This window comes from Pristiophorus japonicus, chromosome 13 (genome assembly GCF_044704955.1).
Source record: "Pristiophorus japonicus isolate sPriJap1 chromosome 13, sPriJap1.hap1, whole genome shotgun sequence".
In the NCBI taxonomy this organism is placed as follows: domain Eukaryota; kingdom Metazoa; phylum Chordata; class Chondrichthyes; family Pristiophoridae; genus Pristiophorus; species Pristiophorus japonicus.
Window position 1 is genome coordinate 142,587,958 of NC_091989.1, and position 27,998 is coordinate 142,615,955.

Here is a 27,998-nt window from a genome sequence, read left to right on the forward strand (position 1 = left end):
GGATAGGTGGGACGTGAGGGGCTTGTGGTCGGTTTCTAACGCGAACTTGGCCCCAAAAAGGTATTGGTGCATCTTTTTGACACCGTACACGCACGCGAGCGCCTCCTTCTCTACCATTCCGTACCCACGCTCCACCCGCGAAAGTGATCTGGAGGCATAAGCTATGGGTTGTAATTTGCCTGCACCATTGACATGTTGCAAAACGCACCTGACCCCATATGCTGACGCATCGCATGTGAGAACTAGCTTTTTACCTGGATCAAAGAAAGTCAAAACAGTGTTGGAACATAGAAGGTTGCATGCCTTATTGAAGGCGCGTTCCTGGGCGTCCCCCCAAAACCAATCGCACCCCTTCCTGAGTAGCACGTGGAGAGGCTCCAGCAGCGTGCTTAAGTTCTGCATAAAGTTCCCAAAGTAATTGAGTAGCCCGAGAAAGGCGCGCAGTTCTGAGACATTCCGGGGCCTGGGTGCCAGGCAAATTGCTTCTGTTTTGGACTCTGTTGGGCGGATTCCATCAGCGGCAATCCTTCTGCCCAAAAATTCAACCTCGGGTGCGAGAAACAGGCACTTGGATTTCTTGACTCGTAGGCCTACCCGATCCAACCACTTTAGTACTTCCTCCAAATTACGGAGATGGGAGTCGGTGTCCCTGCCCGTGATAAGTATGTCGTCTTGAAATACAACCATCCCCGGGATAGACTTGAGCAGACTCTCCATGTTGCGCTGGAATATGGCAGCTGCCGACCTGATGCCGAATGGGCATCGATTGTACATGAAAAGGCCTCGATATGTGTTGATGGTGGTGAGTAGCTTGGATTCCTCGGTCAATTCTTGCATCATATACGCAGATGTGAGGTCTAATTTTGAGAAAAGTTTACCTCCAGCCAATGTGGCAAATAAGTCCTCTGCTCTGGGCAGCAGGTACTGGTCCTGTAGGGAGACTCTGTTTATGGTAGATTTGTAGTCCCCACAGATTCGTACGGATCCATCGGGCTTCATGACTGGGACGATGGAACTTGCCCAGTCGCTAAATTCCACAGGTGATATAATGCCTTCCCGCAGAAGCCTGTCTAGTTCGTGTTCAATCTTTTCCCTCATCACATAGGGTACAGCTCTGGCCTTGTGATGGACCGGTCTAGCATCCTGTGTGATGTAGATTTTGACTTTGGCCTCTTTGAAAGTGCCCACACCTGCCTGAAAGAGATGTTCAAATCGCTTTATAACTGTTGAGCAGGAGGTCCGTTCCTCTAATGACATGGCATGGACATCATCCCATTTCAAGTTTAGTTTTGCCAGCCAGCTTCTCCCCAGCAGTGCTGGGGGGTCTCCGGGGACAATCCACAGGGGAAGTCGGTTCACTGTCCCTTTGTGTGTGACAGAGAGCATGGCGCTGCCGAGGACTGGTACGATTTCTTTGATATAGGTCCTTAGTTTGGTGTCGACCCTTGTGAGTTTTGGTCTGTCTCTTTTATGCGGCCACAGTTGTTCAAATTGTTGAGCGCTCATGAAAGATTGACTCGCTTCTGTATCCAGCTCCACGTTGACAGATATCCCATTGAGTAGGACCCTCATCATTATAGGAGGCGTCCTGTCGTAGGAGCAGCGGCCATTGATTGTGTTGACCCGCTGTACATCGGTGTCCCGAGTACTGACCCCACCGTCTTCTGATCCGCTTTCCGACCCATCCGATCCGCATACCAGCCGAGCTGCCGTTTTTTTGCACATGCGGGCCAAATGCCCTGTATATTCACAGTTCCTGCAAACAGCCTGCTGAAATCGACATTCCCTTGACGAGTGCCCACCCCCACACCTCCAGCACAGACTGCATGCAAAGAATGAGCTGCGTCTGGCTGATCTCTCTTGAGCTTCTCTCAGTTTGTAGTTGATTACTCGCATTGTGGGTTGATGAGGTGTGAACGGCCGTTCCTGTGGCCCTTGATGGCTTCTGTTGCCACTGCTTGCTGTCAAAAACCTGTTCTGCCGGTTTTGTCTGTGTGTGGGGGTAGCAGCTTTTCTAATGCTGTGAACTCCTTTTTCCATTATTTTGTTAGTTGTTGTACCTGCATTGTAAATCAACCTCGGTTCTTCTTCCCCTACCAAGAATGTCTGTGCAACCAGTGCTGCTGCCTCTACGGTCAGGTTCTTGGTCTCTATGAGCTTTTGGAATAGGCCTGCGTGGCCTATTCCTTCAATGAAAAAGTCTCTCAGCATTTCTCTCCTCAGTTCATCGGAGATCTCAGATAAACTAGCCAACCTCCGAAGTTCCACCACAAAGTTGGGTATGCTCTGGCCCACACAGCATCTGTAGTTGTAGAACCTGTGGCTGGCCATGTGTAGGCGGCTCGCTGGCTTCAGGTGGTCTCTTACCAGTGTGCTCAATTCTTCAAACGACTTGCTTGCTGGTTTCTCAGATGCCAACAGATCCTTCATTAAAGCGTATGGTTTCGAGCCACAGCTGGTCAAGAGATGGGCTCTTCTCTTGTTTGCTGTATCGTCGCCTAACCAGTCTTTGGTTACAAAGCTTTGCTGGTGCCTTTCTATAAAGTCCTCCCAATTGTCTCCCGCATTGTACTTTTCATCTGATCCGTTGTTCGCCATTCTGTGGATTCTGTAATCCCGTAACCGTCGCCACTGTAAAGTCCTGTCCCCTCAGTACAGATTCACACGAGGCATGTAGTGAAGTCAAGGTCACTCTGGACCTGCACCTTTTATTTCACAGCTCTGGAATGCTGCACTTGCCTGAGACCTGTCCTTATATACCTGTCTCTTGCAAGTGCACCCCTGGTGGTAAGGTATGCTGGTGGTTACAGGTCATATCTTATTACAGTCATGTATAGCATGTTGGGATACAGTTTTATATAATAATGTAAGATACATGACACTACTCAGCTACCAGACGCGATCCCACTCACTCACTGGGGTTCCCCCTGCAGAATTGTTAATGAAGAGAACACTCAAAACCAGGCTCTCCCTAGTCCACCCGGATCTAAATGATCATGTGGAAAACCGGCGTCACCTGCAAAACATGTACCACGATCGCGCGGCTGTATCGCGTGACATTGATGTTAACGATCCTGTGTTTGTCCTTAATTACGGTCATGGTTCAAAATGGGTCGCTGGCACTGTCTTGGCTCAGGAGAGGAAGAGAGTGTTTATAGTCAAACTATTGAATGGACAAATGTGCAGAAAGCATTTGGATCAGACCAAACTGCGGTTCACCGACAACCAGGAACAACCTGAAGAGGACATCACCATCATCGATCCACCAACACACACCCAACCAGCAATTGACCTCGCTGTCAATCAAGAGGATGAACCCACCAGTCCCAACAGTCCTGTCAGACCAGCCGCGCCGTAGTGCAGCAATGGTCCGACCAACTCACCCATGCCAGAGTTTGAACTCAGACGATCAACCAGGGAGCGTAGGGCACCGATCGTCTCAATTTTTAAATAATTTGTATCAAAGACTTTGGGGGAAGTGATGTTATGTATGTAAACATTGTAACTGTGTAAGACTTGCCAACCAGAGGGCACAACTGTTGGAGGTCCAAGGATCACCTGCACACCTCGTGCAAGGGAGTGTAAAAGGTTGTCTGCCATGCTGCCATACGTAACACCGCCCACCCACTTATTGGGGGCGGAATCATCAGAATGGGTGAAATCAACGCCCATAATATCGCCCAGCGTTACTTTCCACATGAAATTAACGCCGAGATTCAATAATACCGCCCGCCCACTTTTTTTTGTTGTAAAGATCATATTTCCCGAAACTAGCAGCCATGAGATCGCCCAGCGACACTTTCACCACCTCGCACACATATCGCCCACAATATCGTTTGCCCAAAAAAATGCCCAGAAAAAGAAGAACTAACTGGAACTAATTACAGCGTTATGGATGTCATGTTCGAGATTACATGTCACATCCTTTAAAAGGCTGCTGTGCTTCAACCTCGGGGGAGTTCAGATGTACTCTGGAGGTCATTGGAATTGATGTGAACATCTGTACAAACATCTTGACCATACTGTGGACGATTGGAATTTAATAGGTCTTCATTGGGACATTCGTTGTTTGAGACCAATCGGTGGAAAACAGAGTGCTATTGCAATGGGGCCTGTCCTTTCTCACCCTCTCTTGATGACCACTTACATGCTGCAGACTCGAGATGGCAGAAGGTACGCTCCACAGCATCATGTGCCCAATGTAAGACGTGCCAGACTGATGAGGAGGACCAGACGTTGCACTCCCCGCAAATACAGGAAGAAGCAGTCTTACCTCAACTTGCCTGACATCACCTGCCTTCCGAAACTGCGCTTTCACAAAGAGGTTATCACTGAAGTATGCCAGCTGATAAGAGCAGATCTACATCCTGCCAGCATCATCAGAACTGCACTGTCTGTCGAGGTCAAAGTCACCGCGGCACTGTCGTTCTACGCGTCGGGTTATTTTCAGGCCTCACCTGACGACATTTGTGGTCTGTCTCAGCATGCCACATATTGCTGCATTAGACAGGTCACTGAAGCCCTGTACGCACACAGGAGGAACTTGATCAGCTTCCCTATGACCAAGGAGACACAGAGTGAGAGGGCTCTAGGATTCTCCAGAATTGCAAACTTTCCCAAGGTGCAGGGAGCAATAGATTGTACGCACATCACGATGCGGGCACCTTTTCAGGGTGCAGAGGTTTTCAGGAACCGCAAGGGACTCCACTCCCTGAATGTGCAACTCCTTGTCGACCACCAGCAAATTATAATGGCAGTGAATGCTAAATTTCTGGGCAGCATCCATGATGCTCACATCCTACGTCAGAGCATTGTACCTGACTTGTTTAAGAATCAGCCACAAGGTCAATGCTGGATGCTTGGTGATAAAGGATATGGCCTCGCCACCTGGCTGATGACCTCCCTGCATGACACCCACACCGAAGCCGAGAGGCGATACAACGAGCGCCACAAAGCCATTCGCAATATCGTGGAGAAAACCATTGGAGTACTGAAGCAGCTTTAGTTGCCTGGACCACTCAGGAGGCAAGCTCCAATACCACCCTGAGCAAGTAGCTCAATTCGTGATGGTGTGCTCCATGCTGCACAACTTGGCTATCAGGAGGGGACAGGAATTGCCTGATCAGTCTGACAGTCCACCTCAGCAGAGAGAGGAAGAGGAGGACGAGGAAGCAGACGCTGAAGTCGGCCCAAACAATCAGGCTGATGCTGAAGCCATGCCCCCGCCCCCCTGTAGACTGCTTGAAAGGGCCCGTGGTGGCATGATAGCTGCAAGAGCCTTACGTCAGGAGCTCATCATGCCACCATGATAGCTGTAAGCACGTTGGTGTTATTTACAAGGCTGACACACTGCTGGGTGTACAGGTGATACATCAATGGTGGGCATCACCTTGGTGACAGTTAAAATTTAAGTTGATTGAAGTTAAGTGTCATTATACCCTTTGATGTTAAGGGATCACCAGTGTGTAACGGTGCAGCTATCTGAGCCATTGCGGAACAAGGTTTTGTTAAATAAAAGACATTTAAACCTAACATTAGTCTGAAATCATCAATACTTCTGTACAAAACAACCCTTTCCCCGCCCCCCCCGCTTCTCTTCCCCACCTCTACCTCTTACCCTTCCCCTCCTGACTCCAAGCCGTCTGGCCGAGGAGGTCCTCAGGCGCTGCTTCATTGGGGGGGGGGCAGGTGGGGGATGACAGCCGAGACGCTGCTTGGACGGATACGGGAGAGGACGATTCCGAGGTGGGAACGTGCTCCGAGCCAGAAGCAAGATGTTGCTCCTGGCTCTCGTGTGGTTGGCATTGGGGATGCGGCACCTTGGGGTACAGTGTCGCGCCCCGGGACCACTGGGAGCCCTCTGCCACCAGTGTTTCTGGCTACCAGCTCCAGGGCCTCCACCATCCCTTCCATGTTATATCTTATTTGTTGGACAAAAACTCGGTGGCAACTATGTTGGTGCTTAGTAGGCTTTTTGCTGCTGGTGAATCTCCCTCATATCTCCCAAAACAGCCAAACAAGCACACACTACACCCACACACGCCTTCAGTCCCTCTCAGCTCCCTCTCTCTCTCTCCTCTTCTGCGCATGTCGTGATGACCCTTGACCTCCTAAATCGCGGGAATCGAGCGTTGCCATGCCGTTGCTAAGGATGGCGACACTTTACGGCAGAAGGTCGGTGAGATTTAACGCTACCACCCATTTCATGTCGCTCACGGTAACGCCCAATTTCAAAAATGGAGACTAGGTGCTTTGAGAATGGCCGAGAAGCCGGCGATCTGAAAATCCATTTTACCGCCCACGTCGGAAATGGGTGTTATGCACAAAAGTGTAAAACCTAGCCCCAAATCTGAATGATGTGGAATTTCTAAGTTCATTCTGCTGTTCCTAGGTCCAGTTTTTTTATTGTTCGGAACCAACAGTTTCATAACTATCGCTCGTAAAGATTCAACCAAATAATTTACGTTTTGGTCAGTAGGCTATCTGACACGTAGGCAAATCCATCAATATGTGTAAGAGTCTCTGAACGAAACGACATGTAGAATCTCAATATGGAATGCACACACACTCCTCTTTGGGACACAACCCACTCTCCTAAGTCCAGCGAGCTTAGGTGTAGTTTGGCAGAGCGAGGGCTTGGGAACTCCAAGTGAGCACAGGAGTAGTGCTACAGCTAAAACCCACTCATCGGCTCCAGATAACCCTGCAAACCAATGGGAAAGCTCCCAGCCCCCAGTGATCAGTTTACTCCAAATGGAATGACAAGATTCCATTAGAGAGCTAGTCTGGCAGGGCAGTCATCAACATTGCCCTCATGCACTTGGGATCCGCTTGGCTCAGATACTGGATTACACGTCTGCCACAGCGAGTTAACTTAATTCCGAATTTCTATATACCACTTGTATCATCTTGGAGCCACCTTGACACCAAAGAGATGGTCGTAACTATTGACAGCTGCAGGTTTGAGTCCTTGCTAGGTGGCTAGCAGGTACCAAGAGCTCCTCAAAGTGGTGAGTGAGCATCAGAACTGACCATAAAATGTGTGAGTGCATTGTCAGCATCATGCTGACCACAGCAAGGACACATATCATATTGTGTAGCTTGAGAAGTAGCTGTTTGCCTCTATGCCAGCCAATCATGTTAGGTATTAGGCCCTGGATATATAAGAAAGTGACTTCCTTTTAACACCTTCCAGCATCAGTTGTTCAAGTCTCAGTTTCCTTATCAGCTATTAGACAGACATCTGCCTTCAACTTGGTGGAAGAAGTTACGTAGGGCAGTTTGTGTCATGCCATACATCCTGGTGTTCTAATTGTCCCAACTTCTTAATCTAGGTCCTCATTTGAGGGGGTTTATCAAAGAAGTATGTCAGTATTATGGTGACATACCCTCCATGGTATTCAGTGACAGATCAGTGTAGGTTGCAACCATTCCTCTTTACTGCCTCTTTTCCTTTTTGCCACAAATCCACCTCATGGTTTGGTCCTGGCCCAGGCCATAGATAGCCTTTCCATTGCATGCATAGGAGTATAAGTATAAATGCAAGTTTTAAAAAATGCCCCCAAGCCTGTTCTTTTATATTACATTGCCATGTTATAGTGCAGCTCATCAACACGTGGCTTTTATTTGTATCACTATATCTCACCTCATGTTTTAACACCAGCGAAAGAAAGGTCTTGATGCAAGCCAGCTCCTGATCTTCTAGGTCGAAAAGGAAAAGTCTTATTTTCTAAATGAGGGCCTGGAGCATGAGGTGCCGCATACCTTGGGTGCAGTGTGAGGCTGGGAGGGATACTGGAACAATCAGTAACTATTTTCACATTGACCTCACAATATAAATGGCAGTGCAGACACTGAACTGTTCACAAGTTTCACATTTTTTTTTGTCGAAAGAATTCCATTTGCGAAGGAATAGGAGCCCTCTGAAATATTGATATGTTTAAAAATGTCAAGAATTACAATAAAAGATGGAACATCAGAAGGCCTCTTGATGTACCAACAGATGTCTTGTCCATTTGACCAGATACTGTAAATAAATCTGCAGTTTCTGCATCATTTATCAATAAAGGGTGCTTTCAGTTATTTAATTGTGTTGCTTTATGCTGTGCTGCAACCAAATTTAAAACTATGTTTTCTGCCGCAGGCACAGTCTTGCTCTAGCCAGCACAGAAAAAGAGCAGCAAATACTCAATATCACATCTTTGGTTTTGTGATTTTTACAGGTTCCAACCCAAGAATCAGGTCACAAGCATTGCTCACTATTTTGCTAACTTTTATGATCACAGCAGTTGTTTGCTTTGGAACATTTATTTTCTACAGCCATAAAAGAACAGGTAAATAACCAATCTTTTTTTAATCTTGTTTTCGGGATGCAGGTGACTTTGGCAAGACTGTATTTATTGCCCCTCTGTAGTTGTTCTGCTTGAACCACTGCAGTCCGTGTGCTGATGATGCTCCCTCAGTGGTGTTGGGTGGAAAATTTCACGATATTGACCCAGTGATGATGATCCAGTTTTAAAGATAACTCCTTCTGCCCCTGGTATCCTACATTGTAATTATTTTTTTCAGCCATAACATTCAAATGTGCACGGTATTCTAACCAGATTTGCAAAGCTGTTGGCTTTTTAAGCTGACATTTAGTGCTTCAACCCATTTGTCAGCTTGTTAGCATTTCAGAGGAGAAATCAACTTTTGTTCACTGGCATTGGCAGTTGTCAACCAATTAGATCAGTTGAAGCGTATCACCCAGCTTCTATCCAAAGAGAACACTAAAATAAATGTAAAATGGTGGGAAAATGTTCAATGCAGCACAGTGCTAGAATTACAGTTTATTTTGAAAAGAACTGTGTGATTCTGTTCCTCTTTGTTTTTCAGTGGCTCCCAAAGTGACAGATATTATTAAACCAAGACACTTCCATAAGGATGACCCACTCTCTCTGGTTTGTGCAGTTCTCTGGTTCAAACCGAAAGCAATCCGTGTCTCTTGGTACAGAGAGGAAGCAGGCAAATTCCAGAGAGTTCTCATCAGTAAATGGGACAGCACCACATCTTCTGTAAAACAACGTGAATACAGAAGGATAGAAGATTACTTTCAGAGTGATCATGAGCAAGACAAAACAATGCACTTCGCAGAAGGAGAATATGACATTACCATGACTTTGAATAATCACAAAGAAAGTGGAACATACAGTTTAATATCTCAGCTCATCTTCAGATATGCAGAAGCTGCAAAAGGAAGTCAGACATATTTTTTTGAAGTCAAGCACAACTCTTTAAAGCAAACTATCTCAAAAGTAGCTGTTTTGGAAATTAAAGGTGAGTTGCTGTTAAAGAAAATTAGAATTGTTTTAAGAACATAAGAACATAAATAGGAACAGGAGTAGGCCATACGGCTCCTCGAGCCTGCTCCGCCATTCAGTAAGATCATGGCTGATCTGATCATGGACTCAGCTCCACTTCCCCGCCCACTCCCCATAACCCCTTATCCCCTTATCGTTTAAGAAACTGTCTATTTCTGTTTTAAATTTATTCAATGTCCCAGCTTCCACAGCTCTCTGAGGCAGCGAATTCCACAGATTTACAACCCTCTGAGAGAAGAAATTTCTCCTCATCTCTGTTTAAATGGGCGGCCCCTTATTCTAAGATCATGCCCCCTAGTTCTAGTATCCCCCATCAGTGGAAACATCCTCACTGCATCCACCTTGTCAAGCCCCCTCATAATCTTATACGTTTCAATAAGATCACCTCTCATTCTTCTGAATTCCAATGAGTAGAGGCCCAACCTACTCAACCTTTCCTCATAAGTCAACCCCCTCATCCCCGGAATCAACCGAGTAAACCTTCTCTGAACTGCCTCCAAAGCAAGTATATCCTTTCGTAAATTATGGAAACCAAAATAGGCAAGATTATATAACAAAATAGAAATCCTTTGTACATTGTTGTGTATAATATTCTAGCCGACAAATTATTGTGAGCATTATTAGCATACAGGCATTTAATGCATTTAGTTGAATTCCTTATCAATTATTTTAATGGAAGCACTAACCCATTTATAATAGTTGGGATTTTTGCTTTGGTTAAAAAATGGGCAGAGGAACGTCATATAAATGCGTTAAGTGTCATAACAACATAAGAAATAGGAGCAGGAGTAGGCCATCTGGCCCCTTGAGCCTGCTCTGCCATTCAATAAGATCATGGCTATCTGATCCTGGCCTCAACTCCACTTCCCTGCCCGCTCCCCATAACTTTTGACTCCCTTATCTTTCAAAAATCTGTCTATCTCCACCCAGAGTAGAGAATTCCAAAGATTCATGACCTTCTGAGAGAAGAAATTCTTCCTCATTTCCATTTTAAATGGGTGACCCCTTATTCTGAGACTATGCCCCCTAGTTCTAGATTTCCTCCACAAAAGGAAACATCCTCTCTGCATTTACCCTGTCAAGCCCCCCTCAGAATCTTATACATTTCAATAAGATCATCTCTCAATCTTCTAAACTCCAATGAGTATAGATCCAACCTGCTCAACCTTTCTTCATATGACAATCCCTTCATCTCAGGAATCAACCTCATGAACCTTCTCTGAACTGGCTCCAATGCAAGTATATCCCTCCTTAAATAAGTAGACCAAAACTGTACGCTGTATTCCAGGTGTGGTCTCACCATCGCCCTGTACAGTTGTAGCAGGACTTCTTTACTTTTATAATCCATCCCCTTTGCAATGAAGGCCAACATTCCATTTAATTCTTAATTACTTGCTGTACCTGCATGCTAACTTTTTGAGTTTCATGTACAAAGACCCCCAGATCCCTCTGTACCTCAGCATTTTGTAATCTCTCCCCATTTAAATAACAATTTGCTTTTTTGTTTTTCCTACCAAAGTGGATAACCTCACTATTTCCCACATTTATACTCCATCTGCCAAATTTTTGCCCACTTACTTAACCTATCTATATCCCTTTGTAGATTCTTTGCGTCCTCCTCATAACTTGCTTTCCTACCTGTCTTTGCATCATCATCAAATTTGGCTACAATATGCTCGATCCCTTCATCCAAGCCATTAATATAGATTGTAAATAGTTGAGGACCCAGCACTGATAATATCATGTGATTATATTATATAATATAATATCCATAAGCTAATGTCACACAGTAATTTCTCGAATATCTCTGAATGCCTTAGCTGCTCTTAAAATGCCCCTAGTGAAATGAGCAGGAGGTACCACCAGGATACCAAAATATTAACCAGATTACTAGGTTTGAAGATTCGGTAGCCAATCTGCTGTTCCTTTTGCCCAAGTTAACAGTCTCATTGTGATGTCATGTGTCTTGAACCATAGGGGAGTCAAGGGTTATGAGGAACAGGCAGGAAAGTGGCATTGAGGCCAAGATCAGATCAGCCATGATCTTATTGAATGACGGAGCAGGCTCGAGGGGCCGTATGGCCAAGTCCTGCTCCTATTTCTTATGTTCTTATGTGTTCAGTGACCAGTTTAGTTGTCGAAAAGAGGACCGAAATTCTGGTCCTCTACACCTGAACGGCACCATTTTTCCCAAAATATTCTTGGTATTTTGGGAACTTTTTCTTTAATTTTACAAACAAGAAAATATATCCTTTAAATGTTTATTTCATGACTAAGAGGGTTCCAGGTTTGATTCATACCCTTATAGGCTTATCTATGATAGAGTGGTGGTAGTATTAGGGGTACCAAAATCAAGAGTGCTGTGCAGCAAATCTTGCTGAAAGTGAGCATGTGTGAATGTCAGGTCGGGCAGGATCAGTCACAACTATGATGTTCTTTGCTCACACATGAAGAATGGATCAGGAATCAGAGAACAACAGATGCCTATAGAACCATACTTGAGCAAAGAGTAAATGCCTTATGAAAGGGAGAGGAGAGCAACTTGGTAGAATAAAAGAGAAAAGTAAAAGCTGCTTACTTCTCACTCTAGTAGTTATGGCCCTGAAATTCCATGGGGTTCTCCTGATTTTCCTGCTGTGAAGACCTTTGAGAACTGGCGTAAATGGCTATTTTTAATAATGTACACTTCTTCCAGGGGTTTCACCCACTTCCTCCTGGAGAACCCTGTAGAAACGCCAGGTTTGTGTGTTTAAATCCCCACGGCAGTCGATGTGGGTATGACCCACTTTTTGCACGCTCATTACAATACTCAACAGTGGAGGCACCAGAGAACTTCACTCAGAAATGATCAGACATTTCTACCTTGCCCTGTAAAAAATATGGCTCCTTTAGCTTCGGACAGCAAAGATGACTCCAATGCCCATTTACTACAGTAAAGACAAGCAGAAATGGGAATAATAAACAATAGCTTTCAGTATCACTGTCTTTATAGGATTATTGGGCAAAAGCTGTACTGATATGTGTATAATTTAACCTACTAAACAGAGAAAACAATTTGTACTTCAAACCATGATATAAAGTCGCCAGAGAAAAATAATATGGCAAGTCGTAAAATTATACAGCATTTGAAAAATTATAAGCCAGTTATTTTTGCTGCACTAACTAAACCTCACATCTTTTAGGCGGCTTAATTTGATTATTGATAACGTTAGGTTTTAAATGTTTTCATACCGTTCCTAACAAGGTGCTTGTGACAATACTGAATATTTTCCATCAAAAATGAAACGGCAAGACTGGGCAATGCATGCTATTGAAGAAGGCCGTCGTACTGTGGTTAATTACATCAGCCCAAACATACTACCACTCTTAAAGCTTTTGATGGAGAAGAAAATAATCTCTGAAGATGACCACAATGTAGTAAAAGATAAACCAGACGTTGATAAAGGGCGAACCCTTCTCGACATGCTGAGCCACAGAGGTCAGCAGCCATGTGCTAATTTTTTCAATGTGCTGCAAGGCACTGAAGACCTTTATCCTGGCATAAAGGAGTATATAAAATTACTGCTGGAATCCTACATTGACAAGGATGACAGGCCAATTATTGATCTTCTCCATGAAGACCTGCCAACTGTCAGATTTGAGGTCAACAACGAAAAAATCAGAATAACCGATTTTCCTGAAGGTAAGCATGCTTTGTCAAAGGTGATGTCTTACATGTTAACAATGAATAGGCATCTCCCTGCTTAAGGCTCCAGTATCATTAATAGTTTGGACCTATTTATCTGAAAGTTCTTTAATACTGATGGATGGAAACACAATTTAAACCTTATTACAGATAAAATATCAAAGTACTCTGTAATAATATAGGTTTATCCTAGTGTTTCAGTTTCCTTATTTGACTGAGGTGAGTACCTATTGTTGGATTGATCATGCTTCGTTTGAAATCTTCACACATAAAGTGAGCAATTTTAATCCCTGGTTTTGGTTGGGGCAGCTGCAGCAGGAGACCTCCAGAGTTATTCGCAAGCAACTCAATGAACATCGCTTCTCCTAAACTGCTCCCTTCCCCATACTCCCCTCCATTTCCCGACCAGAGTAGCATTCCTCGGGGATTTCTGGATTGGTTTAGATGGAAGCCATGACAGTGCATGGTACATTGGAGGGAATGAGCTCATTGGGCATAAAGCCCTTTCTGATTCCATGGCTTCTTATTCCCACTTTCACTTTCAGTTACAGTATATGTCACAGGGTGTTCAATTCACATGGCATTGCTATCTCATTTTTATTGAGTAAAAAGGTACAGGCACTTTAAAGAACAATTTATACACCAGATTTCGCAGAATGTATATTAAAAAAATGAAACCAAAATTATAACCAAGAGATTAGATTTTTATTTGGGAATCTTGCCTGGACCAGAATTCTCTGAGGAATTTGGAAGAAGTGACATTTTTCCTTTTCTGGAATACAAAGCACTGAGACCCAGCAGAGAGCAGATTGAGGATGACGAATGATATGTGAACTATGGTACAAGGTGAAACTAATTACATTGTTTAAGGTATAATTTTTTACCCATCCATAACAATTCACATTTGCTACATTCAGGATGTGTCTAGACTTGTTGTGTCACTGTACAGATGATCACACCAATACAGGTTGTATTTTGAAAATAATGTGACAACCAAGTATCCAAACACTCCTGCTAACTGATTTCAGTAACAGACTTTATCTACCAGTAAGTAGAATGGTGTAGATTATAGTTTGAACAAGCTTACTGGGCAGCTTCGTATTTTTCCACAAGAAATATTTCAGTTCTTAACATGAACTACATCATCCAATTTATCAGCTGTCTTGCATTCCTTTATTTATATACAATGAAACCTCCATTGCCCACGTTCCAATTATTTGACGTCCAGATTAGCCTTCATTCTTGTAGAACAAAGCCTTTTAGCAGACGTCCCATTGCATCAGACACTTAACTCCTTGGTTCGGCATAAATCAATCTCATAGACCAAGAAAGATTAAATTCATTTTCTGTGATTTGTATTGTATTTTTATTGTGTGTCCATTCTATTACTGTATCAGATGTGTAACAACCAAAATTTGTGAATCAATGTGTCAAATTCTATTATTCATCGCGGAGGCCCCATCATTATGGTGGATGATGAAGGCTCCACTGTAGGTCATTATTTTTCTCTTGTAATTACAGAAATCTCTGAAGCAGTGGCAACACATAAGTGCACATTAAAAGCGCAGATGGAGAGAATAAAGCCATACTTTGCATTTGATAACTCCGCACCATTGCTGCAGGAACATTTTACCAGCCTAGTCATTCTCAATGTTCGAGAAAGGAATAAAACAGAACATGAACTCCTGCAACACAGAGACTATACAGCGTGTGAGCGTATAGATTTGAAACAGCTTCTTTCACCATCTGCACCTGGGGAAAAGTCACCACGAGTCACTCTCGTGCAAGGAGTGGCAGGTATAGGCAAAAGCGTTATGATGCAGAAGCTCACTCATAGTTGGACCTGTGGAACAATTTGTGCTGGGTTTTATATGCTGCTGTATTTCAGTTTTAGGGAGTTAAACACAATCAATGAAAAAATTAGTCTGACTGAGCTCATCATACGTAGTTACCCTCACCTGAGAGCATCGTGGAACAAGATGCTGGAATATCCTGGTGGGATTCTATTTTTATTTGATGGATTGGATGAATTCAAACTGTCTCTTGAATTTAACATTAATTCACCTGTTGGCTCATCCATTGCTCAGTACATTAACCATTTGATTGTAAGTATCATAAAGGGAGATCTTGTTCCTGGGGCATCTATTCTCATTACATCCCGCCCAACCACAATTGATTTAGATAACAAAACATATTTTAATCGATGTGCTGAAATTTTAGGATTTTCCAAAAAAGAAATTGCTGGATACCTTTTGAAGCGCCTCAAGGATAAAAAGGTTGCTGATCATGTCTTTCGAACGGTGAAGAGCATCGATTCCTTGTACGGACTTTGCTATGTTCCTGCATTTTGTGACATCCTGTGCTTTTACCTGCAAAAATCCTTTCACTGTAAAGGCAAGTGGTCTCAGCTGTCTTCCTTTCCCAGGACAATCACAGATTTGTTCCTCAGATTCACCAAGTGTTTACTGGTCTGTAACAATGATGAAGACGAGGACCCTGAGTCCTTCTGTATTGAAGATGATGAAGACAAAAATGAAATAATTACATTGGCACAACTTGCATGGGATGGGGTCATCAATAAAACAATAATATTTTCAGCAAAAGACATTGAAAAGAACATCACCCAAAATCCCAAGATCACAAAATCCTTCTGGAAGAAAATTCTCACCAAAGAGAGCCTGAAAATGATGCAATCCCACATATGGCAGTTTTTCCATTTGACTCACCAGGAGTTCTTTGCAGCACTCTATTGCATTTCTGCAAATGAGCCTGGTGTGGATCATGTGCACAAAGCCTTCAGTTCAAAGAGCAATGTATTTGAGATTGTACTGAGGTTCACTGCTGGTCTCGTCTCTCGCAGCAACAGAGCACTTGTGAAGCAGTTGGTGCCTGAACATTATCAGGTTAAAGAAAGAGAAGTCTTTGCTGCCATCAAAAATGTTGCTGCTGTTGCAGTTCCAAAAGAAGACACAGTAACTCCAGAAAATATTATAAAATATACAGCACACAAAAGACAAAAATTAACAGCCTCTCATTGTCTGTATGAAGCAGCAAATGAAGAGTTAACACAACAAGTTGCCTCCCAAACCAGTGATGTTGTAAATTTTTCTTACATCTCTTTGAATGTGACTGACTGCACAGCGATTGCAAACCTTCTTTCTTACCACACAACTATTAAAACGTTGGAATTAGATGGGTGCAAAGCTGGAGCTTCTGGTTTCCAAAGATTGGAGTCTGTTTTCTCAAGAGTCAAAACATTGAGGTATTAAAATTTGTTTTTTGTTACATGAACTAGAACTACTAGAAATGTTCTGGAATTTTGGTAGTTCCACCACTGTAGGGCTGAAATTCAGCCTCCCGATGAGGCCTCTGGCTGGCGGAAAGTGGCGGCCATGTGGCGGTGTCGAATGGCCGCTGAATTTTTGTCAAGTGGCCGCCGCTTACAAAATTCTCCTCGCATTTTTCCAGTGGTGACCATATCCACCCCATTTCCGCCCCACTGCTGCCGAAGCCTCCTAAGTGCGTCATCAAAGCGCGCACTGCCGCTGTCCCACCCCAGAAGCGAAATTCAGCTGAGAAAGTGTTCTGGCCGATGCCCCTGACAGCTTTTTCTGTTGGTGCACTGTGTTTGAAATGGCAGTGCAGCCGCCATTAAAGGGACGGGCGCACTGCCGCGGCCTTCATCTTATTTTGTTTTGCCGACCGACTGCGAGGTCGACCCGACAATTATGGCCCCAGGTTCAGCCAGGCCGCCAACAGGCAGCCTGGCACCCGTCTTGGGTGCCAGGCCACTGGTTCAGCCGAAAGCCCTCCTGGTGGCCCAATGGACTTAACTTAAAAAGATGCAGAGCTTGTAGCGGCTCTCCCCTTTAACCGAAGAGGAGAGACATGTTGACAGGCCAGCGCGATGATGTCACCAGCCCAGCGCTGATGACTGAGAGTGGCGGAGACTCCATCCTGCCTCCACTTCCACCTCCATAATGACGGTCACTCTGTTCCCACCCCCATTATGACCAACTTGCGCCCCGCTCAGAAAAAAAACGAAGAGCTGAATTTCGCAAGATGTGCCACCGCATTCATTATGGCGGCAAAAACACACCAAAATCAGTAGGTGCAACCCGTTTCCAGCAGGGGGTGAATTCCGGCCCCTGTGTCTTCTAAAGATAAATTTAAATTCTTGTCAATGAAAAATAAGCAAATAGAGGCGCCTCACACCTTGCATTTAGATTATAATATAAATAATATTCACACTTGCTTATAGTAAATATTAAGGTTACTTTTTGGCTTTCAAATTGAGTTGTTTTACAATTGATGCATTTATATTGTATCTAATATTCTCTAATATTTTCTTTGTTCATATATTTCATATTAAACTTTGATTAAAACAGCAAAAACACAACATGAAAATATTAATATTTGATTACAATATTAAATTAATTTGTGATTAATCATAGCATTAGAGGAAAATGGTCTAACACACTTGCTATCAGGTCACATAAACACCTTTAGTTTAAAATGCTTATACAATTGTAATAGGACTAGTTATTTCCTATGGCCAATTCCTGCAAGTTTTGGGTCTTGCCTCAGATACTCTGTCGGGTACAGTGGCGCTGGTCAATTAATATGGTGTCAGCTGTGGCTCAGCAGCAGCTGCCTCGCCTCTGAGTCAGAAGGTCGTGGGGTTCGAGTACCACCCCACAGATTTCAGCACATAATATTTGGACTGACATTCCACTGTAGTGCTGAGAGAGATGCTGTCTTTTGGATGAGACATTAAACCTCCCTGGCCCCTCAGATGGATTTAAAAGATCTCATGGCACTAAGAGCAGGAGAGTTCTCCCTGGAGTCCTGGCCAATAATTATCCCTCAACCAACATCATTAAAACACATTACCTGGTTATTATCATATTGCTGTTTGTGGGAGCTTGCCATGCACAAGTTAGCTACCATGTTTCCTGCATTATCACAGTGACTACACTTCAAAAGTACTTAATTGGCTGTAACGCACTTTGGGACATCCTGAGGTCTCTCCTCATTGACCTACATTGGCTTCTGGTCCCCCAGTGCCTCAAATTTAAAATTCTCATCCTTATGCTTAGATTCATCTATAGTCTCACCCTTTCTGATTTCTCTAACCTCTTACAAGTCTGCCTGAAAACTCCATTCCTCTTCCTCTGTGCATATCCCCATCCGTCACCCCAGCATTGGCAGATGTGCCTTTAGTCACCTAGGCCACATTGTCCGCATGCCTGACACGAGACTCCCAAAGCAAGCGCTCTACTCGGAACTCCGTTACGGTAAATGAGCCAAAGGCGGGCAGAGGAAATGTTACAAGGGCACCCTCAAAGTCTCCCTGATAAAGTGCAAAATCCCCACTGACACCTGGGAGTCCCTGGCCAAAGGCCGCCCTAAGTGGAGGAAGTGCATCCGGGAGGGTGCTGAGCACCTCGAATCTCATCGCCGAGAGCATGCAGAAATCAATCACAGGCAGGGGAAAGAGCGTGCGGCAAACCAGTCCCATCCTTCCTTTCCCTCAACGACTGTCCCACCTGTGACGGGGACTGTGGTTCTCGTATTGGACTGTTCAGCCACCTAAGGACTCATTTTAAGATTGGAAGCAAGTCCTCCTCGATTCCGAGGGACTGCCCATGGTGATGATGATGAGGCCCCATGCTCTAGAATTCTGTTCCAAAACCCCTCTGCCTTCCCAACTCCCCCTCCTCCTATAAACCCATTTCTATGACCCAGCTTTTGGTCATCCCTCTAATAGCTCTATCTTTGTTTCACCATCTAGTTTTCCCTTGCACCTCTGTTCAGTGCCTTTGGATATTTTTCTGCATTAAAGCTGATTTGTAAATGCAAGTTGTTAAATAAAAGACAGGAAGAAAGAAATTACACTCTTTATTTAGTATGTGGGAGTATGCTGGCAGAGCTTCAATAGAATAATTATAGTTCAGTAAATGAATACTTCAGTGGTTCAAAAATATATTCTGCATTCACAAAGGCAGAGCTAAAGAAAGATAATAATTGTTTTACTTTTATTCACAGTTTAGAGGGAAACATGCTGGAGGATGAAGGAGCAGAGATCATTGCCAGTGCACTCAAAACTAAAATGTGTAGAATAGAAATCTTAAGGTAAAATGTCCATGTCTGTACTACTTTTGTACACAACATTGAAAAATATTGTTATTTTAATGGCACAGTAGTTAAATTAAAGATGGGCTAAAAGATTTGGTTAAATACAAAAATGTAGAGATAAAAAAATGAAGGTTGTTCAAAAAAAATATTTTTTAATATTTAAAATTTCACAGCCTAAGAGTGACAAAGTCAGTAGTGCATTATGAGGTCTTTCCTACAACTGTTACCTCATAACATTGTGATTTTAGATTCATAACATTTATACTTTATAGAAACCTGGAAATTGTATCTTACTAGGACCCTTTTAAAGATCAAACTTAAAAATTGTGATTAATATCATTTTCTGTCTATTTTAATAATTTGGGGGGAATATTTGGTTTAAATACTGAATGCGAATTGTATAATGGAAATTGGGGAGTTAATGGGGCAAAAGATGTGAATAATGTGGTAATTAATTGGTGTTTCAGTGATTATTAAATCATATCAGTTGTAGATTTATGCTAGAACACATAGTCTGGCATGGTAACTTTGCAAGCTAGTTTGCTGACAGTATCATCAATAGTCACTGTTTAAAGAAGATAGTTTTGAAAAATAAATCCATGAACGTGCAAGGACAAGTTAATGAAGTCCACAGGATGGCAAAGTCAATCATGATTCTGTGAGACTGATGTTGATGGTAGGGGTATGTGAGTTGCCGAGTTTATTTTTCACATATATTCTATTTTTAGTTGGTTTAAATAATAATCTTGTTTATCAACATTAAAAAATGACTTGAAATGTTATTTGCACACATGGCTAGTTCTAGTGACAAGCAGGGCAATGTATTCTACAATAACACACTGTGCAATAAACTGTTCAGTCTATGTTTTAAGAGCCTGTGTTTTACTTTTTTTAATGCAGTAAATAATTCCCTTGTTTTTAATTTATTCGTTCATGGGATGTGGGCGTCACTGGCAAGGCCGGCATTTATTGCCCATCTCTAATTGCCCTTCAGAAGGTGGTGGTGAGTTGCCTTCTTGAACCACTGCAGTCTCTGTGGTGAATCCCACAGTGACTTTGTCGTAGCGGTTTGGTACAACGGAGTGGCTTGCTAGGCCATCTCGGAGGACAGTTAAGAGTCAACCACATTGCTGTGGGTCTGGAGTCACATATAGGCCAGACCAGGGAAGGACAGCAGGTTTCCTTCCCTAAAAGAAATTGGTGAAACAGATAGGTTTTTACAACAATCTGTCAGCGAGTCTCATCGCCAACTGCATGCAGAAGATAAACGCAGGCAGCGGAAAGAACGTGCGACAAACCTGTCCCACCCTCCCGTCCCCTCGATGGCTATCTGTTCCACCTGTGGCAGGGACTGCAGCTCTCATAGTGGACTGTTCAGCCACCTAAGGATATTCTAAAAGTGGACATTCTAAGGACATTCCTCGATTCTGAGGGACTGCCAATGATGCTGATGATACAACAATCTGGTAGTTTCACAGTCACCATTACTGATACAAGCTTTTTAATTCCAGATTTATTTAATTAACTGAATTTAAATTTCCCAGCTGGGAATTGAACTCATGACTCCAGATTATTAATCCACGCCTCAGGATTACTAGTCCAGTAACATAACCACTATTCTACCATGCAATGCTGAAAACTAGGCTAATCAGTAATATTGCCAACTATATTATCAATAAATCATGATTGAGATGATGGACTGCTGTTTTTGTATATAATATTTGGATATCACTAATTTAAAGTCCAGACATATGGTACAAATAATAGAGTAACCAAATGTCTTGAATCTTCACAGGTTGAAGCACAACTCCATAGGGAAGAAAGGAGCAGCACAAATAGCTGAAGCTTTGAAAACAAACAGCAGTCTGAAAACATTGGGGTCTGTATTAGAACATAAGAACATAAGAAATAGGAGCAGGAGAAGGCCATACGGCCCCTCGAGCCTGCTCCACAATTTAATACGATCATGGCTGATCTGATCATAGACTCAGGTCCACTTCCCCGCCCGCTCCCCATAATCCCATAACCCCTTATTGTTTAAGAAACTGTCTATTTCTGTCTTAAATTTATTCAATGTCCCAGCTTCCACAGCTCTCTGAGGCAGCGAATTCCACAGATCCACAACCCTCTGAGAGAAGAAATTTCTCATCTCAGTTTTAAATGGGCGGCCCCTTATTCTAAGATTATGCCCTCTAGTTCTAGTCTCCCCTATCAGCGGAAACATCCTCTCTGCATCCACCTTGTCAAGCCCCCTCATAATCTTATACGTTTCAATAAGATCACTTCTGAATTCCAATGAGTAGATGCCCAATCTACTCAACCTTCTCTCATAAGTCAACCCCCTCATCTCGGGAATCAACCTGGTGAACCTTCTCTGCACTGCCTCCAAAGCAAGTATATCCTTTCGTAAATTATGGAAACCAAAACTGCACGCAATATTCCAGGTGTGGCCTCACCAATACCCTGCACAACTGTAGCAAGACTTCCCTGCTTTTATACTCCATCCCCTTTGCAATAAAGGCCAAGATTCCTTTGGCCTTCCTGATCACTTGCTGTACCTGCATACTATCCTTTTGTGTTTCAAGCACAAGTACCCCCAGGCCCAGTTGTACTGCAGCACTTTGCAATCTTTCTCCATTTAAATAATAACTTACTCTTTGATTTTTTTCTGCCAAAGTGCATGACCTCACACTTTCCAACATTATACTCCATCTGCCAAATTTTTGCCCACTCACTGAGCCTGTCTATGTCCTTTTGCAGATTTTGTGTGTCCTCCTCACACATTGCTTTTCCTCCCATCTTTATATCATTGGCAAACTTGGTTACATTACACTCAGTCCCTTCCTCCAAGTCGTTAATATAGATTGTAAATAGTTGGGGTCCCTGCACTGATCCCTGTGGCACTCCACTGGTTACTGATTGCCAACCCGAGAATGAACCATTTATCCCTACTCTCTGTTTTCTGTTCAATTAGAATAGCTGGTTAATTAGAATAAACTTCCAGGAGAATTTATCAATCGAATGATTTAGCTATATTGCCATCATGATGGCTATGATGTTAGTTCCTTTATTTTAACAACATCACTTTGTCTTCACTAGATTAAGAGCAAATGCTGTCGGAGCCGAAGGTGCCCATTCAATGGCTGAAGCTCTGGAGATCAACACAACATTGAGAGTTTTCGGGTATGTCGTTTTATTTCCCCTAAATTGTTCTTTATTGTGTAATACTATGCCATGTTACAGAATTTCAGGGCAGCACTGTTTGTGGCTTGCTTTGTAAACCCCATAGTGGCTCCTCATATTGACCAACAGGAACTCTCATTGCAGCCTGTGCTGTATATGCTGAAATCTTAACATTTTAACTTGTGCATTTTATTATTTGTGTTTTTCAGTAAAACTAAGATTTAAAAAAATAAACTTGTGTCACCCTGCTATAACTAGAGACAAAATGACATCATCAAATGTGTAATGATAGCATTGTGCCTTAGATTTGTTTATAAATATGGCCCGAATCTCCTTGTGAGATGTAGGTCACCGCCATTTCCTCAATACCTTGTAAGGGACAGAACTTCCTACAAAGCAACTGACAGCCAGAGGCATTGGTGGGCCCTCCCTAAGCCAGGAGTTCCAGTATGACCCAGTGTATTGGTGGCAGCTGGTATGCAGAGTGGAGGCATACTGGCTTTCACAAGGGTTAATGTGGACCCCACTGGTGGGGCCAGATTGGTCTCCTTGCCTATAGCACTATTGCCAGGGTTGGGGGTGGAGGCAGGGGAGAATGCCTGAGCAACCCACTCCCCGAGGACAAATGGGCACCAGCATTCCTGCTAGGCATGGAGAGGCTTTGCCAAAGACATGCCTGGTGGCTCTTATACCCACCTAACCCATGCAAATAAGATTTCATCTGGCTCACCCTGCAAACTCGTAGGATCAGTGCTGGAGGACATGAGCGGTACGCTCCCAGTCTAACCACCAGGACTGCGACCGGAGGAATTCTGGGGTCATGAAACTTTACTGTGCCAACCTTGCCCCTTTAATACTCATAAGGATTCACTGGAAGCTCTCCTCTGTAAGAATATAAAAACATACGAGAGCATGGGACAAGAAAAGCCATTTTGGTCATCAAACCCATTCCTTCCACAGGACATATACAGTTTTCTCTATCAAGGCCTCTATCCAACTCTTCCTCAATTTATTTAATCTCTGAGGGAAGTTTCTATAAAATTTCTGCTTCTCCGTCCACCAAGCTAGTCAGGAGAAATCTAAGCTTACAATCTGCATTATTCATCTTTGGTTGGTTTCATGCCTTGACAGTTTCATGGGCTCATTAGCTTCATATGGGATGAATATTCCAAGAGCTGGCATTCTCATGTTCTAATTCAATGTTTGCTTTATTTTTTTGCAATTTATGTCAAAAAACATGAAAAGCCCAAAGTGCTAGAATTTCCAAAAATGATATGATTTCAGATGCAATAGGAAGTTATGTTTCAGTTGACTGTTTTATCAGTCTTTTGGAGCTAAATTTTTTGGTGAGGAATTTGATATTTTCTCCCCTCGCCCTGTGTGATCTCCCTTTTCCACACACCTTCCCTGGATGATGATGTGAACAAACGACCTACTCCAGGTTTCCAGTAATGTTGCTCTTCAGGAAGACTGCAACAGCAACATTGGGTGGTTCGTTCCCTGTCTTTTTCCTCTCTTCTTGTGGCCTTCAGATGGCATGGCTCAGGATGAAAACTCACCACATGAGAGGATGCAGGTGTGAAATCTATGACGTGACACATTGGTGCTCCAAAGCGTTTCTATTTTTTTCCTATTTTCTCCCCTCCTTTCCTGAAGGCACTTCTTCCTGTTACAGGATGGTTCCATGGGTGCGTTTCTTCATGCACAGTCTAGATAGTGAGTATTAGCACTCCTGGCTGGCCTCCCACATTCTACCCTATGTAAACTTGAGGTCATCCAAACCTCTGCTGCCCATATCCTAACTCGCACTAAGTCCTGTTCACCTATCACCCCTGTGCTCGCTGACCAACATTGGCTCCTGGTTAAGCAATGCCTCAATTTTTAAATTCTCATCCTTATTTTTAAATCCCTCCATAGTTTCACCCCTCCCTATCTCTATAACCTTCTCCAGCCCTTCAACCCTCCGAGATCTCTGCGCTCTTCCAATTCTGGCCTCTTGCGCCTCCTCAATTTTAATCTTCTTCTCTTCTCATGGCCATCGGTGGCCATGCCTTCAGCTGCCAAGGCCCTAAGGCACAATAAGTTGAAGCAGGCTTATGAACTAAAGTGTATGACAAGTGTACCTGAGCCCAATGTTGTCCTCATTCAATGACTGCATAGCAGGAGTCACTGGATCGAAATCTAGAGAGAAAGCCTGGCAGATTTTACTTTTCCCTCTTTCACTTATGGCCACTGAGGCCAATTGTAACCCCCACCACCTAAAGTCAAATCAGCTAACTTAGCACGGTTTGTAGATTGAACCTAGGAACTTGCCCGTCTGTGTGACTCAGCTCCACATAGCTTAATATATTAATCAACAGAGTCATTTTGGAGCTAAAAGTGCAGTTTTCTTTATAGAAGAGCATTAATATATACATAATAAAAACAGAAAATGCTGGAAATCTCAGCAGGTCAGGCAGCATCTGTGGAGAGAAGCAGAGTTAATGTTTCGGGTCGATGACCCTTTAGAACTGGCGAATGTTCGAAATGAACAAATTCTTAAGGAGCACTGAAAGGGGGAGGGGAGGAGAGGAAAAAGCAAATGGGAAGGTCTGTGATAGGGTGGAAGGCAGGAGAGATTAGAGAGACAATAGAGATGATGAGCCAACTTGAGATGGTAATAGCAGAAGTTAGAAAAAGATTAGATAGGGTGAAAATGGCAGGATAATTACCAGCTGCCATGGGAAACAAAGAGAGAGAAAAGATACACCAGAGCAAAACATGGGCAGAGGTTAAGGTCTGAAATTGTTGAACTCTATGTTGAGTCCAGAAGGCTGTAAAGTAAACGAAAGATGAGGTGCTGTTCCTCGAGCTTGTGTTGAGCTTCATTGGAAGAGTGCAGGAGTCTGAGGACGGAGACATCAGAGTGGGAGTGGAGTGGAGAATTAAAGTGACAGGCGACGCTTACAGACTGAACTGAGGTGTTCCGCAAAACGGTCATCCAATCTGCGTTTGGTCTCTCCAATGTAGAATGTTCATTTCGAACATTCGTCAGTTCTGAGGAAGGGCCATCGACCCGAAACGTTAACTCTGCTTCTCTCCACAGATGCTGCCTGACCTGCTGAGATTTCCAGCTTTTTCTGTTTTTAATTTCAGATGTCAACATCTGCAGTATTTGCTTTTGTATTAATATATACATCTTTGTCCTAATTCAGCTTACAATTTAACAAGATCGGGGATGAAGGTGCAATGTACATGGCACAAGCAGTAAAAAGAAATTGCAGCTTGGTTGAATTAAGGTAAGGGTTTAAATCTAAACTCACATATTAAAACTTTCTCCTCCAAGGCACATTCGCTTCCATAAGAACCTTTGAGTTAAATTTTACAGACAGTAAGTTCTTTTGCCAATCACCTTCAATCTGTGTCCTTTGGTTTTCAACCTTTCTGCTAATGGGAACAGTTTCTCTCTATCTACTTTGTCCAGACCCCTCATTGGTGTGCCTATCCTGCCAATGGATTTGCAGGAACTTGCGAAGGCAGCGTTAATTACTAACTTATGAATAAGTGCTATGTTTCAAGCTCTATTCTTTACTCTTTGCCAAAACTATAAACACTTTCATTTTCACATATATAATTTCCAGTTAAACAATGGAAGTAATTTTTCATTATATATTGTAATAAGAAGTGCTCCTTTAAAACAAAAGTGTTATGTTGTTTTGAGTCAATGTATTCTGTAGGTCAGATCCTATTTAAAGGATTTCATTTTACATGTTACCTGTACTGTGTTGGTAGCTGAGTAATAAAATAGACAATATCTGTTTGCAGACTTGGAGACAATGATATCACTGAAAAGGGGAGTGATTACTTTAGAAGTGCTTTAGAAGTGAATGGCACACTTGAAGAGCTGTGGTAAGAATTTTGTTTTAATTGTACATATGTTTAAAAAGTTGTTTATTTAGAATTTATTGGTTCATTATGATCATATATACTAGGCAGTCTTTTTATTGGAAAGGTGCATTTTTTTTAAATGACTAGATTTCAACTCTAAAATGGCAGTCTCGTTAGATTCTGTGGAAGTAAAACTAACATATGCCCATGTCATACCAATTTGACTTTTGTATTATTAAGAATAAAATACTACACATTGTGAGAAGAAATTCAAGTTCCTTATGTAAAATGCTACTGATTTAAAAGAGAAAGTAAGAAATTAGTAATTTGTTGTTTATCTTATTTAACAGTGCAAATATTTTTCAAAATCCAATCAGTGTTATTTGAAAATAAATAATTAATTTCAGCCATCAGTGTAGCAAAAAAATGACAATGTAATTATCCGGCCTGTATTGAACACATCTGCTAATGTTAGGTATCAACCAATAAGATGCATTTATTCCATGAAATAGTTAATTTCCGAATCACCTCAAATAGCAAGCAAAATAATGAAACTAATATGATATTTCACAATGTCTGTACTGCTCACTCTCCCATGACCTTGCTCATAGTGAGTCAGAGGATTATGGTATATATTTTAGCTGAAAGACTGAAAGAAGTTAAAGTACCCACCTCTAAAGGAAATAGAAATAGTGCATGCCCTTGTCATATTGGTGCCGATGTTCCTCTTACTGCACCTTAATTGGATGGAAGACTAAGTCTATATTATGTATGTGAGATCCCACCCCTGGTTTTCCTTTATGAACTGTATCCTTCACACCCAAGTACAACAAGAGCAAACTTAGCCCTTTTGTTTATTTTCAAGAGGCTGCAGCACTCCACCCCCTCTGGAGAAAGTAAGAACAGCAGGAATCGCTGTTACAAAATGACCTTTGATTTCAATATTCTAGCTTTGGACAGTTTTACCAACTCAAGGATTTTAATATAGTTTTATGTTCTCACTTCTGAAATTCTTTAACTTTTTTTTCTTTTAGGATTCTGGTGAATAATATATCAAATGATGGAAAGGAAAGATTGAAAAATGCCAGTCATAAAAACCCAAATCTTCGACTGAATTAATTTCAGAAAATGAAGTGTATAGGTGTGTATATTGCACAGATGTACAGTTGAAGATAAAAGATTCTGCTCTACATAGATTTTATGAGTACCAGAACAGCGTGGTTGCTATGTAAAGCCCAGCCCATAAAGACATAATTGTCTTTTTGTGTTCTGGCCCAAGTCACTAGAGGTGAAATTAAGGCGTTTTGCGCCTCCCGTTAGCCGTTCCCGGGGGGCACAAACAACTTTTCGCCCATGCACGGTGCCGCTAACGAATCCCGCGAAATTCTGCGGGTGTTTAGTGGCGACGGTAACCGATAGCGCCCCGCTCCACTGCACCGGCGATGACAATGTCGTCACCATGTGTAGCGACCCATTTTCGCCCAGGAGCGAAGATTCGGTAACACCCCCTGAAGCTGCACTGGGCGATGCTGTAGACCTCTCAGGGGCGACATTTAAAGGGGGAAAAAATGGCCGACTTACCTTCTTCATGTTGGACCGCGGGGTCCAGAGCCCGGCATTCTGCTTGTGTGCCAGGCTGATGCCACAGCACCACGCTCCCGGTGGTCCAGGTAGGCGATTTCTCCCCTGCAGAGTCAGCAGCTTGGCCCTCCCCTTTAATGAAGGCAGCAGCGATGCGCCCTTCACTAATCCCTTCCGCCCCGCTC

General features: G+C 43.0%; 1 protein-coding gene across 5 annotated transcripts in view; it reads left to right on the top strand.

Annotated features, from left to right (window-relative positions):
* LOC139278859 (NLR family CARD domain-containing protein 3-like) overlaps positions 1-27,998 on the top strand; it is a 228,282-nt gene that overhangs the window by 27,731 nt on the left and 172,553 nt on the right. For 4 of the 5 annotated variants that reach the window (XM_070898061.1, XM_070898062.1, XM_070898059.1 and 1 more), the window contains exons 4-13: positions 8,223-8,333; positions 8,875-9,315; positions 12,604-13,041; positions 14,566-16,306; positions 19,093-19,179; positions 20,978-21,061; positions 22,282-22,365; positions 25,560-25,643; positions 26,170-26,253; positions 27,267-27,373. In XM_070898061.1, coding sequence (XP_070754162.1) covers positions 8,223-8,333; positions 8,875-9,315; positions 12,604-13,041; positions 14,566-16,306; positions 19,093-19,179; positions 20,978-21,061; positions 22,282-22,365; positions 25,560-25,643; positions 26,170-26,253; positions 27,267-27,351 — 3,239 coding nt within the window. In that variant the 3' untranslated portion in view covers positions 27,352-27,373. The remainder of the gene's footprint in view (positions 1-8,222; positions 8,334-8,874; positions 9,316-12,603; positions 13,042-14,565; positions 16,307-19,092; positions 19,180-20,977; positions 21,062-22,281; positions 22,366-25,559; positions 25,644-26,169; positions 26,254-27,266; positions 27,374-27,998) is intronic. The other variant, XM_070898063.1, reaches the window with a different exon arrangement.